The 14979-nt window shown below is 39.1% G+C and overlaps 1 protein-coding gene across 2 annotated transcripts in view; it reads left to right on the top strand.

The window, feature by feature from the left end:
- Window positions 1–14979, top strand: part of VGLL4 (vestigial like family member 4) — a 95934-nt gene that overhangs the window by 35235 nt on the left and 45720 nt on the right. Inside the window, exon 1 of one of the 2 annotated variants that reach the window (XM_026061179.1) lies at window positions 10701–11154. The exons of the other annotated variant lie outside the window; for it this stretch is intronic. Within the exon in view, the coding sequence (XP_025916964.1) occupies window positions 11073–11154 (82 nt within the window). The 5' untranslated portion in view covers window positions 10701–11072. Of the gene's footprint in view, window positions 1–10700; window positions 11155–14979 lie in introns of those variants that run through there. 2 annotated transcript variants of the gene reach the window in all.

Here is a 14979-nt window from a genome sequence, read left to right as displayed (position 1 = left end):
TTTCTAACCATGTCCCAAAACGGAATTTGATACAGTAAGTGTGAGCCATAATTTTACATTGTGGGTGGAAGGCTAAACTGAAGAGTTAAGTACAATTTTCTGTCCTGCCAACTTCTATGTCTGTGAAAGGGCAGAACGCAGTAAATTCTGTGCAGTGGATCTCTGGACAATTTAATTCTGGTTCCACATTAGTGTATGGTCATTGCCTAGGTCTTGATTAATACATTTATATTCTTAGTTAAATTTTGCTAATGAGGTTTGCAGTATAGCTGCATCAGTGATGTTAGAATCCTCATTTAGGGTTGCTGTGATGATATTAGAATAAAACAGAATCTTCTTTGTTTGTTATGGAAATGCACGTTTTGCTAAAAAATGGTGCAAATTGTAACCGTCTTCCTTGTTTTTTAAGGGTTATTTTACTTAAGTTTTTGAGTGCAGGCCTGAAATAGATGAGTATTCTCTTTGTATAAATATGATTAGCAGCAAGATAATATTTTCATTCAAGATGGATACTGTTGTCTCTGTACAATATATTCATTGCTTCATGGAAGATAAGGGGACTACTGGAACCAGTCCTAATCAACACAGCCTTCCAGAATGTTACATTTGTATGTAGTCTTCTGATTTACAAGTCATATATGGAAAATGTGTGGTTAAGTCAGTCATTAGTTACAGTGATAAAAGAGGTTTTGCTTATACATTTATTTCCTTTTAAGGCACACTGACCCTTGCACATACAAGACACTGTGTAAATATATATTTAATATTCTAAAATATATTTCATATTCTGCATCTCTGAAAAGGTTTGTTTCAGTAATGCATCATCTTTCATATGCATGATATGCATAAAAAGGAAAAAAATTATTCATTCAGGTATTGCAAACTTTTCCAACCAGATGAGATTCAGTGCTATGCAGTGAATACTTTGTACGAAGTATGCACATCTTAACTGTAATCAGCCCAGACTGATGACCTGTATTATGTTAAGCTAGATAGACTTAGGCAACAATTTAAAAGCAAATGAGATTTATGCAACTTCCCATTATATTTTTGTAGGATAATGAATTCTAGATGTTAATACTTCCACGAAACTAGTGCTTTTGACCCTTATGTTCTAAATTAGGTTTAAACAAAGGTCTGAGAGAGGTCCTGTAGGTCCTATAGCTGAGAGGACCTCAGTGAAAGGGAGTAAAAGGTCAAGAGGCAAATGACCGAGATGAAGATGGATGAAGTAGTACATAACTGAAAAGAGGATCTTCCATTTCATTTTTTGGTATTGGTGCCCCATGACTGTGTACCTTTTGGTATTGTGTGTGCTTTGGCCCGTCCTGTTGCTACAGAACTGGTATATTGCCCTTCACTCACTGGCACCCTGGTAGGTAGAACTAGAGAAGTGTAGCAGCTGTAGCTGCTACAGCGGCTCTGAATTTTAGGGCTTGGATTACTGAGTGTTACACTTTGATTAGGAAGGGCTGGAAGGTTGCACTGTGAGAGAGGATAGGAGGCTCTGGGGTGCTTGGTAAGATAGGGTGAAGGAGCAAAGTAGGGGATGGAATTTGGGGCAGTAGGAGAACGTGTCTTGAGGAGTGAGGGTGTTCCTGTATAGAAGGAAAGAGAGTAGCTTTGAGATAAGAGAGAAGGGATATTACAATGGGAAACACTCTGTGAAAGGTTGAGGAGATTCTGGGGACACTTGGGAATGTTTGTCTTGTTTGGGAAGGACTGAATTTCAGGGAGTGGAAGTGTAGTGGAGATGAGCTTGGGGGAAGGAGTAAGAACTAAGCTCACTGAAATGCAAGAATCTGGTAGTGAAAGGGGGGAGGAGGGCTTCTAGGGTGTCAAAGCCCTTGTATGAAAGGGGCTGGAATTGCCAGAGTATCATTTACATCTTAGCATCTACCAGTGGCACCTTGGTCTAGTGACAGGAAAACCCAGACCAGGACCTTCAGTCCTGCAGAAAGTGACCTGGTTTGCACATGTCAGCACACCCGAGTCCTTTTTTGGTGTTGAAGACTTTGGTAGTTCTAATCCTTTCCTCTCTACCTCTGTTTTCCCCTCAGTACTGGAGCTAGCCTGCCTGCTACTGCTGGCCCTCCAGCTGTAGCAGTGGAGTTAGCCAGGCAGCTGCCTCCAAACCAAATGGCCAGCAGTCGAGCTCTTCCTGCTTCTCCATCAGTGGTGACTTTAATTGTGGTCAGTCTTCTCTCCCTGCCATCTGTTTTCACAGAAAGCACAAGAGTGCAGTTATCTTTGAGAACTGTCTTTGAAATACTATGGAAACATGCTCACCATTTTGAAGTTTGGGGTAAGCAGGGTGACAGGCAGTATGGTTGTATAATGCATGTTTTCTTGGAGTACCAGATTAAAAACAAGTAAGAGGTAAAACCTGATAGAGCTTTGAACTCCGGTAGTGTTCACTCTCAAATTACTGCAGCATTTGTCTCTAATATCACACCGCATTGGTAAAATCTTTGGTGTGAGTAGGATTCATCAAAGGGAAATTTTGACTTCTTACTGGTAAATCAGAAAATAACATTTATTAGTTAGGTCTTTTTTTTTTTGGTTGTCGTTTGGAAGCCCTGTGCTGCTATTGAACTTTACATCCTGTACCATGGTCTCTGCTATTAAAAATGATAATAGTCAGGAGCACTCTGACCACCATGTGCCATAAGAAAAGGCTAGTGCCCGCTGCACAGGGGGTAAAAGAGATGTGAGATGTGTGCAGATATAATTCCCAATGCTTTGTTGTTTTGTCAGAATGCTGAAAATTAATAATACAGTTTTTTTGCTTAATATAAAATGTAAAAACTTTTATTTAAAACTCTTTGTTTTCATTTTTTGGAGGAGCAAAACACAATAAGAAAAACAATCTCTTTTTCCACTAGGGGAAAAAAAGTTTTGATAGACAATTTCTAGCAGTCTCTACATTGGATTTTGGGGTTGAAAATGCCCTTTCTGGAAGTGAGAATGTCTTGTGTACCTGCAGCACTGGAAATGGTAACTTTGATCTGTTAGAAAAAGGAGGGTTTCAGCTTCGTAGTGATAGCATATCGCTCACTGTCAGTACTTGAAAGCATCTATGAACTCTGAAGTTGATATTTATATTTTGGAACAGGGAGGGCTGACCACTTTTGGAAATTGTTGGGGTTTTTATTTCTTTCCCTCTGAGATCAATGAAGTTGTACTCGTCAGCTAGGACTTTCTCTGTCATAGCTCATGGAATGACTAAAATTCACTATTCTACGCCAGTGTGATATGCAGTACATCTGCACATGTGCGCATGTATGAACTGTGTGTATACATCATATATACAATCAAAACATATTCTTTCTACTTTAAATAATCTAAGTGCAACCTTTTGATAAATGTATGTGGTATTTCTTGTTTCTTATTTTCTTCTGTTTGATCCAGAAGACAACATATCATCAGCATCTAGAGCAAAGCCACTGTTCCCTGTGTGGCCATGGTTTTTTTGAACACTAGAATTTGGAATAAGTCAATGTGTGTTTAATTTTTGTAGGGGGGTAATAATTTTGGGGGGATAAAATACTATTTTAATAGTAGAGAACAAGACCCTCTGTTGTTAAAGGATACCCTTAAAACTGGAATGAAATTTCAATATTAATTTTTACGACAAATGAGTGAGTTTCAAGTTATATAATTGGATTCTGTAATAGGTTGTTGTTGAGATTTTCATCTGAATGTCTAGGATAAATAATTACTTTAATGTTTAAAAGCTAGAGTTAATTAGTAACAAAAGGTGTAATTGATTGTACTTCATTGCTCTTAGCAAGATAGCGTTGGAATTCATATTTTCAACTCATTTATAAGGTTGTACCTATGTTGCCTGTAATATTTTCAGTCTTTGTGAAAGCAAGCTCAACTTAAGTAGATTTACATACGTTTACGTCTATGTTGAATTAGGTCCTGTGAGCATCTTATGTCTCACCAAGCTAGCAATAAAGAGGAAATCTTTTCAAAGACTTTAGCAATCTTAGAGCCCTTTTCTTTGTTTCTATACCCTATAATTAGTGGGGTTTTGAAACTGGATTTGCTTCTTCTCTAAGATTAGGGATACACATAGTAATTTTGAAATCTAGCCTCTAAACATGGTCTGGCTCCTAACTTTTTTAAGTAAAAAAGCGTTTTACATGCCTGAGTTGTTCACATCAAACTGACTTAAGGTTGGCTTTTTTTTTTTTTTTTTTAAATGAACCGTTTTCAGGTTTTTTTTTTTCTTTGCATTGTGTTTTAACTTTGGTAGATTTACCACTTTTGGAAAAATAAAGTATTTTCTTTGCTCTGTTTGAAAAAATACTAGGTCATGCCAGAGTTAACACTTCACTGTTTGCATCTGGAAGCTCTGAGATTCTGTGTTTGAGACTCTTTGTAGTTCAAGATAAATTGTGCTTCTGATTGTTATCAATCCTTTAGAAATTTAAATTACTATGCAAGTAACAGGAAAGATTATCAAGATTTTAATTAGCAAATAACAATTTTTTTGACCTCAATAAACTAGGTTTATTTATTGCTCATTTTAGCTGATTTTAAAAGTGTTTTTTACACAATTTAACAGACTAAAAAGAGAAAAACATGAACAAATTGTGAAATGTAAAGTATTACTGAGAAATGAAAAATATTCTTGGTAAACCTGATTTTCATTGTCTGGTGTTGAGTTTGAGCGAGTAGTCTAAGAATGAAGGCAAGATAAATCAGGTGCTACTGAATACTTTTCTCCATTGCATTTCACCTCTGAGAGCTTGGAAGTGATCACCTGGTTCGGTGACTGCAGCTGCCTGCAGTCTCTCACAATTGTGAAACAGCAAACCATGTAGGCTGCATGCCTTTGCTCACCATTCATTTAAAAACTTTAAACCAGAAAAAACAACCCAAAAAAAGGATTTAAGCCTTGAAACTACCAGAAGTAACAACTCTTGTGCCAGAGTAAGAGAAGAGAAGATCATCACAGACATAGCTCATGTCCTGGGTCACCGTGATCCAACTGATAGAAGCAAAGTGGGTTGCTTCCTAAATGGCCTGCTCCTCTTCCTGGAGACAAGAGGTACCCGCTGGAGCAGTGGTTTATTGCCAGGGCCTCCTGTATTACCTTCTGTACCTACCTCCAAGTTTGACCCAGAGGGCTGGACACTGCTATTGCTTAAAAAAAAAAAAAGGGGGGGGCGAGAGAGAGAGGAAAAAAGAAATGATGGCAGTTGCTATGAAGAGTCGTCCATGCTCTGCAGTGGCAGCTACAATCTAGCAGTAGGAGTTTGTCCCTGCCTCTTCTGTCCTCTGACCCTTTCTCCACTTATGCAGAAGTGGATTTGTGGTCCCTGGTGTACAGTAGCAGGGTGAATTTAGTTTGGAGTTGGAAACAAATAGCTTTCTGGAGATGATGGAGGGAAAACTAAATTCTTGGAAATAAGTGGGAATGAGTTGCTGCTAATGAGGGCAAGCTTTAATTAACAAAAAGGGTTTTGAGTTGTTAAATGTTGCTTTGTTGATCTGATATGAAATGGCTGATTCTAAATTGATAAATATTTACAAAGAAGTGTTCTGAAATATTTTATTACATTTATGTTGATATACATATAGACTTTTTTTTTTTAATCTCTATGTATGTGTCTTCACAAACAAAAACAAAATCCAAGTCCCAGTCAAGACAATCCATTAACATCCATTCCTGAGTGCTGGTAGGGCTTGCAACTCTAGATATTCATGGGGGTGGTATTCTGTCTTTTCAGTGTCCCTGCAAGCAATGGTAGTAGGGGACTGAAACCAAGGTTCCTGCTGGCTTGGTCCTTCAGGGAATAGGGAGCTTCTGAACTTCAGTTATCTGACAGTTCATGAATATTAATGTGGTGAGGGAGATGTGCACATTCACAAAATACTTCCTTAGTAGATATTGCTATTCTAATACTGTATTTATTTATTTATTTATAGCAAGATTGTGTAAGAGGAAATGAAAAGAATGAAAGAGAATGTAAATGCTGTTGAAATTTTTTTGCTGTGACTTAGTATCATTGGTAAAATTCTCAGGCACAAGCCTAATATTTCAGCCTTGAGGACCTCCACTGATAATAGCAACACCATTTTTTGTGTTCTGTAACATTTGCCATATTGTTGAAATCTTTAGCTAATAAAGTACAGGTGAAATAAGAACGTGTGCATTAGCCTTGGCAGAGATGTTCTGCCCACTGGGGCTTTTTTCTTTAAAGGTTGTAAAAGGGATAAGTTAGTTTGATGTGATTAATGTCTATTTGCTATGTACCTTTAGGTAGAAAACTTACGTGATCTGTAAGGATGTGTATTTTGATAAGAGCTGTTCATGGCTGCCGTGGTCATTCCCCTGTGCTTTGGGAGAAGGGGAAAAAAAAACAAAAAGGTATGTGTTGTAGTATCCGGGTCCCTGAGCAAAGGGTTTACTCTTGTATTACGTTTGTTTATGTGGGTCTTGGAGGCATGGCTGTTGAGACAGCTGCTTGCAAGAAACTTTAAACATCGCTTTCCTGATCATGCAGTAATTTATCTCTGAGTTTCCCATTTGTAACATATTTTTAATTATGCTTTCTTATCAGATCTGAGTTTGTTTAAAAACAAAAGCCCCATTTTGCTTAGATGAGAATCTTTGCTTTTTTTCTGTGAAATGTATTTTAACTGGAATAAAAAATTTAGGTGGTTAAGTGCAACAATTTTACAGTTGACTGTGCAGAAAAGGAAAAGCGGCATTTTTCCTTCAGGCACATCGCCACCTAGCAGCTGCTGACTAAAATTTATTTATTTATTTATTGTTGAAGGAAAAAGGCGCAACCTGTTGCTGAAGTATTCTTGCTTTATTTCTCCGCCTCTTTCCTTGAGGGTAATGCGGTATCAGCTAATATTTGGTACGTCATACATGCCCGTCTGAGCTCGGGAACTGTACCAGGTAGTTTTGGCTATTCAAAAACGGAATTACAGTGGGGAATGCTGCCTGATGTTTTATGTCAGAACGTGTCTCCCCTCTGTAAAGAGTTAGTTTTCTTCTCTCAGTTGCAGAATTGGTCGCTCTAGAAATAGTTGCCCTGTGCTGCCGCTGAAGGGTGAGGTTCGCGTTGTGCCTAGGTGGCTGAAGCGCGCACCTCGCTCTAAGGTGTCGGTGCTCGGGCGGGAGGCAGCACACCCCCTAGGGAAGGGGCCGGCGCGGCGTGGCGCGGCCCCGAGCGCAGCCCGGCCGTGCAGCGGCCCCGGTCCCTTCGCTCGAGCCCTTCAGCGCCACCGCCCGCGGCGAGGGAGGGAGGGGGCGCGCGGGGGGGCAGAGCGGCTCTGCGGGGCCGCGCAGGGCTGAGGGCAGCAGAGAGGGGGCAGAAGTGCTCCGTTATAGCTTGCTGGAAAAGGGGGGTTCTAAAGCAGCTCACTGCGCATTTAAATGCTGTAAAAAATCACAAAAACTCAGTCTCAAACCTGGTATTATGGGCTTGATGCCTTAAGGAATTCTTTGTAAGAGCCGCTGTTTAGAAACATGAAGCCTGCGGAGATGTTTCAGGGCAGAATCTTTCATGAAAACATTCAGAGAGAGAGAGAGAGAGAGAGAGAGAGAGAGAGTGTGTGTGTGTGTGTGTTGGGGGGGTCAGTTACCTCTAGGGGGTGCTGTTGTGTTAAAAGTTTCCCTGTACTAAACAATTTATATATAGATACGGGTGTTTATCTGTTTTACAAAAGAAAAATGCTTGCAATGTTATAAGAAGTACTCTAGTTAATATGAAACCTAGACAGTACAGCAGATAAGTGTATTTGCAAATATCAGTGTATAGAAGAAAAGTTCCTGGGATGATGATAATAGCTTGTTTTTCACTATATATTACACATGGCCTGCCTATGTGCTGATTATTGATTTCAGTTCAATGGAAGGTATCTCAAGCTGGCAAAATGTTGGATGAATCACTAACCAGGGAGTCGGGAATTCTTTGCTCTCAGAACCAGAGTACATTACAGGAAAGTAAAACCTGGCACTATGTTAATATCATGCTAGCATGGCAGTTTTTCATGTTAACGTGTGCTCAGTTTAAGCCTGTTGAGCTTTTGAAAGTTTCGTTAAGTTTTTCTTTCAAAGAAAGCTTCCATATGAATGAATTTTGGTTTTAGATATATTGAGATATATTCACATAAATAGTTTTCCTTTCCTATTCTTTCACTAGACATTCTCTTACTTTCAGTATTTATATTTTAATTTAGGAATTCATAAAGCACCCTATGTTTGGTACCAGCTTATTATTTAATGTGAAGCATCCAAGTCATTACGTAACATGTGACTAGTGTTAATCATAGTGCTTGCTTGTACTGCCAAAAGCTATTCACATAGTAAAATGGTCATCACAGTCTAAAAACCTATAGAGCAGTGATCTTAACTTCTTTATTGGTGTCTGGACAGCAACAGTGGGCAGTCGGTGGTTTGCAGGGAATATCAAACAGTGCTTTTCCAATCAACTTGAAGAAACTTGTATCTTAGGGTATAGAAGGGAATTTGAAATATTGGGCTTTGAGCTATAAAGCCCTTGTAGAGCTAGTGTGTTATGTGCAAACGCTGTCTTGTAGACTGCTGCTCTGAAAAGTTTAGATATTGCTTTCTTTTCTCCTCCATCACCTGCACTTCTAACAAAAACTTAAGTATTTTAAACTGGGAAGCTTAAATATTTATTTCTCCTTATCCTTCCCAAGTGCCCATAAAATGTTTTCTATTAACATAAATTCAGTGATGTTCTATTTATTAAAAACTATACGTGTCATAAATATTTTTCCCCAAAGCTTTGGCATATTTTACATAAGAAACTTATATTTCTTGCAGAAGAAACTTTTGTTAAGGTTACATGCATTTTTTTATGTCAGTTTATATAATTAAGGAACTAGCTAACACTTTTCTTTGTCTTTGTTAAATGATAAGTTTGTCTGTAAGTAAAAGATAGGAAAGAGGACATCTGAAGCATCAATATAGAATATCTTTGAATTTGAGTATGCACAAGATGATGTGGTACTTCAAATTTCCAGTCCCCCTGCTTGAAAATCATAATGTTCCTTTCTTTATTAAGAACATTCTTCTTTCTAGAAAATACCATGCATTACTTTGGCTGAAGATAAGTGGTTACAGCTTTAGTGGTAAGAAAACCTGTGAGGCAAAAATATGACTGCAACCTTTTTATTAGTTCCTATTACCCAGAAGATGTATTGTTACTTCAGCATTAAGTACCCACAAGTTTTTATACCATGTTTAAAGTCCTAGAGATTAATCTTTCTAATTAAGAGAGTGCCTTTTTTGTTCCATAATAATAATCAAGAAAAGGCTGTTTAACCTTAGTCTTTCCAGTAATGCAAAATTCCTTTCAGTTAGCTTGTTCTCTGTTGTATTGTATTTAATATCATTTAACCAAGTTACCCAGTCTCGCTGAAATACCCACAACATTCAAGTAGTGCTTGTCAAAATGCTTTGACAAAGTGTCACTCCATGAATTGCCTCTATAAATCTATATACCTTCTCTAAGATACAGAAGAAATTCCGAAGGTGGAAATGGGAGTTTGGTTCTTTTCCCCAACTGCATTCTGTGTACCGTTAAAATTCTCCCTCCCAATCAGGTAGAGAAGAGTTATGCTCCAAGCCAAAGAGGGCAGACAGAGGCAGCGGGAAGATTAAGACTCCATTAGTTCTTTGTTTGCCTTAGACCAAACTTTCCCAGTATTTATTTCATTTTTCCTGTCAAATCAGACTTCATGTGTTGATCTGCCACAGGAAGTGCGGACTGGTGCCCATTAGGGTAGCACAGGCTTACATGCATACAGATGGTTCTGCCTTTTTGCGATGGTTCATACACATCTGTGTAAGCAGCTGGCATCTTTAAGATCAAGGTTTGATCTGCAGAAGGGCAGACCACATCCTGAGACGAGAACAACTGCTGTAAAAATCTCCATCCTCTGTGTCATTTGAACTGGAGCTTTAACAGCCATTAAAAATCCAGAGTCCAGCTTGTTTAACTACTAGTATTCCTCAAGGATTTCAATGCAGCGGTGGGTGCGTAGGAGTATACCGTACCTGTGCACATACATGCAGGCATACCTGCTGTATCTTATTTCTTTAATTTCAATTCTTACTATCATATCAGAGCTGTGAAAACTCTGTTCCGCTAGTGTAAAATAGCATTACTTTTCATTGCAGCAATATTGGGCTATGTCTGAGGCCATGCTGAACAGGAGTCACAGACATTTTAGTGTTTGAGGAAAAGCAAGCTGGGTAATTAAGTAAAAGTTGAAAAGAAATAATTCATCTAAACTAGATTGACTTTTAGCTCACTTCTCTTGTTCAGAAGTGAAGTGACTCTGGCCTGCTCGCGCATTGGCTTGCTCAGCTTCTGCCCAGGCTGCAGCAGAGGCCTCCCTGTTTCCCTGGATTCCCCCAGCCCCCCCGCCGCCACCGCTGCTGCTGCTCGGTTCTGCAGTGGCAGCGCTGCTTCCTGTCAAGGGCGACTCTGACACGGCCCCTTCTGTACAGGCTCTCCACCTCCTCCTTCTCGTTCTTTCAAACACTCGGTACATTTAGAGACTGATCTTGTGCAGAAAATATCCCTGACATTTGAAGAGCTCCAGGGATTCACTGAGCATGCTCAGTCCTCGCTGCCTCAGAGAAAGAGGAAGCTAGTTTACATACGAGTCATACCAAGCATAGCCTGCATGTCAGTGCAGTTAACTTGCAGCGGGCTGTGAGGAGAACTGGTGTGCCTTTGTCCTAGGAAATTTCCCTTGTTTCTGTTTTTTTTCTTTCTTTTTTCCCCTTTTTTATTTGGAAAAAGACTTGAAAAGTTTTAAAACTGTCGTCTTTGTACTGAAGGACACAGTATACCTTTACTTTTCAGTACTTTGGAAGGGAGAGTGTATGTGTTTTAATCCCTCCAATTTTCCTTTAATATACTTTGTTTTGATTAGCTGAAGACTGGGCCTTGTGCTAGTGAAGTTTAGGAAGCTGGGAACCTGCTCGGCTCAATTTGCCTGGCTTCCTTCTCCCTGATTCTGGGCGAAAGCAAACAAGCTGGTCTTTTTTGCTAGCCCAATAAATGCTATTTATGAAGATGGACCTGTTGAACTACCAATACTTGGACAAGATGAACAACAATATTGGCATTCTGTGCTATGAAGGTAATGGTTTCATTTCACAAAGCGTCTTTTGTCGGGTGTGTTTTCTGTTGTTTGTAAGCATGAAATTTCTCTCCTGCAAGGAAATCTCTGCTGTCGGTTGCAAGAGACCTCGCAGTTTGTGCTGTGGTTGAGGCTTTGTTTAAAGGAAGGACGTTTCTTCTTACCGCACGTTTTCTCTGTCCTTTTTGCACAAAGAGTACTTTTCGTGTTCTTTGATTTTATTTTTTCTTGAAGATAACATTAGATAAATGAGTTTAAAGCAATATGTTGCTATTTGGTTGCTATATTGTGATGATACGGTTTTTGTTTGTAATTTCTGCAGCTGTGAAAGAAATTAACACTTATACCCATGTATAAGCTATGTACTTTTCTACTCGTAATCCAGCCTCTCAAATAGGTGCTGCCGCTTTGAGGCATAAGATAGACGTCTTTAGACAGCGAGTCTTGAAATAATTTTCCATATCGATTCAGCAGTTCCGCCGGGAACAATGAGGAGTTTGGTGGGCAGCGCTGGGGATTGCCGCGGCGCCGTGCGCAGAGCACAGAGCGGCCCATTGTTTGGCTTCTCATTTCCTGTGCAGCGCTGAGCAAGCCCTGGCCGCGCGATGCCTCCCCTCCTCCCGCGCGCACACCCCTCCTTCCCCAAGAACCACCCCACGCTCCCGTCCCCTGTGGAAAGAATTACACAACTAGTTGGAAAACGTAATTTTTTTGCTTTGGTGGACTCTGAATTTTACTTTTGTTGTCTTCAGCTAATGTAGGTTGGCGTTTGCTCTTGATTTTGTAGACATCTAGTCCTGTTTTGAAGTTGCCTGAGGTAATGGGGTAAAATCAGTTTCTTAATCTAGTTGAGTTTTATCTACGTGCAGTTTGAAGAAGTGGTAATGGCTTGGCTTTAACTGGAAAGAAAGGCACCACTGAGCTAATTCAGCTTGGCAGTAGAACTGTTTTTGCTGTAGCCACACACAAGCATCGCAGAAATCTTTCTTCTGATTCAGCAGGAACATTTTCCATGTTCATTTGGAAAATAAACTTGCTCTAGTTGTTACAGGGAAGAAACAGTAAAGAGTATAGATAGGATAAGGAGCTATCTATTCACATCCTTTAGAAAAAGACTAGGCCAGAAGGCAGGGAGCTGAACCTCACTCTGGAAAATACTATCTTTTCTCTCACTAAATCAGAATGGCCACATTTCCTGCCTTCGGGAAATGGCAGGCTTCCTTGTAGAACTGGTCATATCTCTGCTGCTTTTTTTTTTTTTTTTCCCCTCCTTTCTCTCTCTTGCACAAAGATGCAGATATTTGCTTGAATAAATCTGTTTTACAGAAGATCAAGCTTGCTCATCAGTATTGAATAATATGGAGCAGAGCTACTGTTAGACCAGTTGCATTTTCATGTTCTTTCTCCTTCTGTGCTTTCTTCTCTGAAACTTCATTACCACAAGAGTGCTGGATAAAGAATCCTGAAAGTTGGGTTTTTGTTGGTTTCTTCATTTGTTTTAACTTGTCATTGCCCTCTGTAATAACCAATGCTTGATTAGGATGTAACTGACAACTGATGATGACCATGAAGTTTTTCATTAAAATTCTTACCTGGCGCTGTGTTCCTGAGTGTTTTGTTGACAAAGGCAGAACAATTGTAGTTTTGGCTCATTAGTTCAATTCATTATAATTATGCCTAATATTTATGGGAGGTTCTTTCCAGCCTCTCTTTTTCTATCCTTCTTCTCCAAGAATTGTTATTTAAACAGATCTTAGCTTTAGTAGTTCAAAAGTAAAAGAATAGCTTGAGGAATACACTCTACTGTAGCAGTCTTTGTTTAGCTTAAACATCTGCTGCTATTTTCCTTACTATGGAAGTTAACATTTTTAACACTAAAATAAACACACAAAAAATGAAGAAAAGAAAAGCAAAACTTCAGTGGTGTTTATAGTGAGGTGTTTATATCCCAGTGGTTTAAAAAGTATAAACACTGGCAACATCTGCACTGAACTCTGAAGGGTGTTTTTAGAGATGCCTACAGATCTTCCATGCCTCTGCCATAGTATTTATTTTATAAGAGAGTTGTGTCAGCAGTGATGGATCTTGTCTTTTCAAAGACACTGCTGTGGTAGTAAGTATATTGAGAACAAAGTGCCCTTTCAAACTCAATTAATTAGGATTTATTGAAGGTCATACTTGAACTACTTATAAATAGATATCTTCCTGAGAAGTACTTTTGCAGATGTAGGATAAGACACAAATACATTATATGATGTGAAAATAGGTTTGAAATTTTAGAGGGAAGAATTATGCACCTATCTCCTACAGGAAATAAATGAGATGGGTTCCCTACTCCTTTAGATTCTCATTGGAAACACTTGCACTTGCTGTTTGAAATGAGTTGTATGTTGGCAAAATGTGCTATTATGATTTTATGATGTTTACTAGCTGTTTTGTGTAATTTTTCACCTATGGTATAAGCAACTGCAATTGTATGCCATTGATTTGTAGCTACTGTTCTCTCACCTAGCTGGTTTTCAGCTTATGGATAAGAGGTGTAGTGGTACATAAGAAATGGGAAAAGTTCTTCTGTTGTGTGCATTTGGCAGCTCTTTAGTTCAACATGGAGTAGAAGAGTATAGTTTGCATCCCGAGAGGAGTCCTCCTTTTTCTTGTCCTGCAAGAGTTGCAGACAGTAATTTGCTATCTGCAAGCTTCTGATAACTGAGTTAATGCCAGCACTTCGTTAGTCTTTTTTGACTGGTAGGTGCAAGAAACCTCAGATATGTCTACATCTCATTCTGTTCCTAAAGTGGTGTCATGATCACATGCCGGTGATTAAGAGAATGTTTGTTGGCCAAATGCTATTAAGGAAAATTTGGTCTGCCATGGACAATTAAAATGAGTACATCTTTAGTCTTTGTTTAGTTCGTAAAACATTTTTCTGATCTTAGCTTACTCTGTGGAGGTCTAGGGGAAGAGACAGGAATGATGACTAATTGTAGATGGAATCTTCTTTATGGACAGAAAAGTATGGGTTTTTTTCTTTTGTTTTGTTTTTGAGGTTGGGGGGGGAAGTGGGAGATCAGGAAGTTCTCCCATTAAGCAAAAGGAAGTAACAGTGTGTTGCAGGGGTAGCTGAGTGCTTTGTAGTATGGCGTCTTACTTAGTATGGAGTTGACTGTTTTCTCAAACATAAGAAAACCCCTTTTCTTACTGTGAGGGTGATCAAACACTAGACGCTGTTGCCCAGAGAGGTTGTGGAGTCTCCATCTTTGGAGATACCTAAAACCCAACTGGATATGGTCCTGAGCAACCTGCTCTAGTTGACCCTGCTTTAAGCAGGGGATTGGACTAGATGTTCTCCAAAGCCTCCACTATTCTGCCATTCTGTAACATGATGGAAAACTGTGCATACAAACATAATTCAGACAATCCCAGCTTGCAGAAGGATTATAATCAAGGATGAGGTGGAAGTTTTTTTTGACTGGGGGGTCTATAACCACTGAATAAGCAATTTCCTTTTTTCAGGGTGGTTTGTTTTATGCTGATAGTGTGTCTTTCTGAGTGTTTTATTATAACTAGCTTTGAGTTCCTGGTGATGCCCCATGGTAATCTCAATGATGCTTTTGGAGGAAAATCTTAATGTGACCTTTTAAATTTGCATAAAAAAGAAAATTTGAGTTTTTTCTCCCTCTCAGATGAAAGATGAAATTTTAAAATCATTGAAACAGAAATGTTCAGTCTTCCATGATGGAAAAATGACAGTCGTATTAGCAATGACCAGCTATTTCAAGCAATTTCTTGTAATCTATTTGGTGCAATTAGAAAAGAAGAAATTAT

Source organism: Apteryx rowi, unplaced genomic scaffold, assembly GCF_003343035.1.
Source record: "Apteryx rowi isolate R43461 unplaced genomic scaffold, aptRow1 scaffold_177, whole genome shotgun sequence".
NCBI classification, from domain to species: Eukaryota; Metazoa; Chordata; class Aves; order Apterygiformes; family Apterygidae; genus Apteryx; species Apteryx rowi.
The sequence above is the reverse complement of the archived record's forward strand: the minus strand, read 5'-3'. Positions and strand labels throughout refer to the sequence as shown.